General features: G+C 31.9%; 1 protein-coding gene across 1 annotated transcript; it reads left to right on the top strand.

Annotated features, from left to right (window-relative positions):
• The first annotated feature begins 315 nt into the window (after window positions 1–315).
• LOC103208105 (olfactory receptor 5AC1-like) lies at window positions 316–1,239 on the top strand. The gene has a single exon (XM_007953780.1). It carries the CDS (start codon window positions 316–318, stop codon window positions 1,237–1,239), a length of 924 nt encoding a protein of 307 aa, XP_007951971.1.
• The last annotated feature ends 1,322 nt before the right edge of the window (window positions 1,240–2,561 follow it).

Raw genomic sequence — 2,561 nt, 5'->3', positions numbered from 1 at the left:
AAGGGCATATTATTCTAAAACACTCCATTAAATTGAAAATGATTTATATTAATTTTATGTATCTCTTTTGGTGAATTAGCTGTTAAAAACATATTGTTATGGAGAATTGTTAACTTGTTAACAGTTTTTAACTGTTAAAAACTTATTGTTATGGAGAATTTATAAAAGTAGACATATAAAATTTAAATTTAAGAACTAATTAAGAAATATCTTAGAAAAATATTAGTCACACACAAAAAAATGTCACTATTATTTGTTCCTTCCTGATTGTTTTCCACATGTATTCTTTCATTTCAGTGATTGGATAGAGTAAATATGGCAGGAGAAAATGAAACTCTGCTGACCGAGTTTGTGCTCATGAGGCTTACAGATCATCCAGCATTGGAAATCCCCCTGTTCCTGGTGTTCTTGGTCATCTACCTCATCACCATGGTGGGAAACTTGGGACTGATTGTTCTCATCTGGAAAGACCCCCATCTTCACACACCCATGTACTTATTCCTTGGCAGTTTAGCCTTTGCAGATGTTTGTACTTCATCATCTGTGGCTCCTAAGATGCTTATGAATTTTTTATCCAATAATCATATGATATCAAAATTTGAATGTATGACCCAATTTTATTTTTTTGGTTCCAGTGCTACGACAGAATGTTTCCTCCTGGTAGTAATGGCCTATGATCGTTATGTTGCCATATGTAACCCCTTGCTTTATCTGGGAGTGATGTCCAATTGCCTCTGTATTCAAATGATAAGTGTTTCATATGTTACTGGTTTTCTGCATTCTATGATTCATGTAACTTTGTTATTTAGATTAACTTTCTGCAGATCCAACATAATACAATATTTCTACTGTGAAATTTTACAACTCTTCAAAATTTCTTGCACTGATCCTACAGTCAATACATTCCTGGTTGTAATTTTTTCAGCCTTTATACAAGTCTTTACTTTTCTGTCCATCATAATCTCTTATACTAGGGTCCTCTTTGCCATCCTGAAAAAGAAGTCTGAAAAGGGCAAAAGTAAAGCCTTCTCCACGTGCAGTGCCCATCTGCTCTCTGTCTCTTTGTTTTATGGCACTCTCTTCTTCATGTACGTGTGTCCTGGGTCTGAACCAGCTGAAAGCCAAGACAAAATGTATTCTTTATTTTACACAATAATAATTCCACTACTAAATCCTTTTATTTACAGCTTAAGAAACAAAGAAGTTACAGGTGCCTTGAGAAGAAGAATAAATAAATAAATAAATAGATAGATAGATAGATAGATGTCAGGCAGTTTTCAAACTTTTTTCTTTACTGTTTGCTAAAATGCTGGGGGCAGCATGGAGGAACACCATACATTAACAGTGGCTCTGCCTTTTCACCAGATCTCTGTGTGGAGGAACCCAGCTTCTTACACTGTTCACTTGGATACAGATCCAATGAAAGTTTGATATCATCACTCATAACTAGCCTAATTAGAAACATTTTTCTTTATTTTATTTACTCATTTAGCTTTTGCAAATTAGGTATCTCCCAGGGAATCCCAAAATTAAAGGTAGTAATTGACAAGTTTATTGTCCTTAAGCAATGAGTCTAATTGAGGCTAATATATATGGTTTGTCACTTTGGTCATGAATGAGCTCAGGTCACCATTCCGGATGTGCAGGTTAATAAGATTCTTGTCATTCTATGCTAGTACTAGGTATTGTTGCTAATAATCATCAATTAGTTTCTCACTCATTTTAACTCCACACATGTAGAGTAGAACTGCTTTGTATTCTGGTAAATTCAAAAAAATAAAATTCTACTTCTTGGTAAAATATATTCCTCAGAAGAAATATACTTCACAGTCTATTTCATGAATTTAGTGAATAAATAATAGTAAATAAGTGTGTTATTGGGAAAAAGTAAATAGATTTTAAAATATAAGTGGATCTTAGGAACAAAAATGCAAACTGAAATGATGTAAAGAGTAGAGCACCAAAATCAATTACAGTTCATATTTACAACTCTATATTCTATTTTTATCTAGAATATAGAATATAGCATAATATTCCATAAATAATAGATTTAGTAATGTCTCAAGATATATTTACATGTAATAAAGATCACTTTTCAAGATTGGCCTTATGATTGCATTATTATTCCTATCTGTTTCAGTAGGAGCTGAAAGGCAGGAAAAGAACCAAGATCATCGAGGACAAGAAAATAGTGTAGTATATAAAAATATGGATGAAAATTTGCATCAGAAAAATCTCAATAAATAATTCAATTCTAATTCTGGAACATAACCATATATATATTTATTTTAGAATCATTGCATAGGCTTAGCTTGTTTAACTCATCTTTAGTAAAACTCAATTATAGTCCTTTAGCAATCTAGTTTTATCAGCATATTCCCTCAGGAGCTATAGTTTTACAAAGGGAAAATTAAGTGTAAGATGTTGATGAATGAAAAATAGATGTGTTGATCTAACATTTATAAAACACATTACCTTTTGTCATGTCAATAGCTCCAACAAATATACCAAAATTTTTTGTGTAATAATCTAAGTATATGAAAAGTGCCTTTAATCTTTTC

This window comes from Orycteropus afer, unplaced genomic scaffold, assembly GCF_000298275.1.
Source record: "Orycteropus afer afer isolate SDZICR_OR568_19922 unplaced genomic scaffold, OryAfe1.0 scaffold00412, whole genome shotgun sequence".
NCBI lineage: Eukaryota > Metazoa > Chordata > Mammalia > Tubulidentata > Orycteropodidae > Orycteropus > Orycteropus afer.
This window is presented reverse-complemented; position numbering and strand designations above follow the sequence as displayed.

Coding starts and splice junctions, on each gene's coding strand:
- LOC103208105 (XM_007953780.1), top strand. CDS start 316: ATGGCAGGAGAAAATGAAACTCTGCTGACCGAGTTTGTGCTCATGAGG.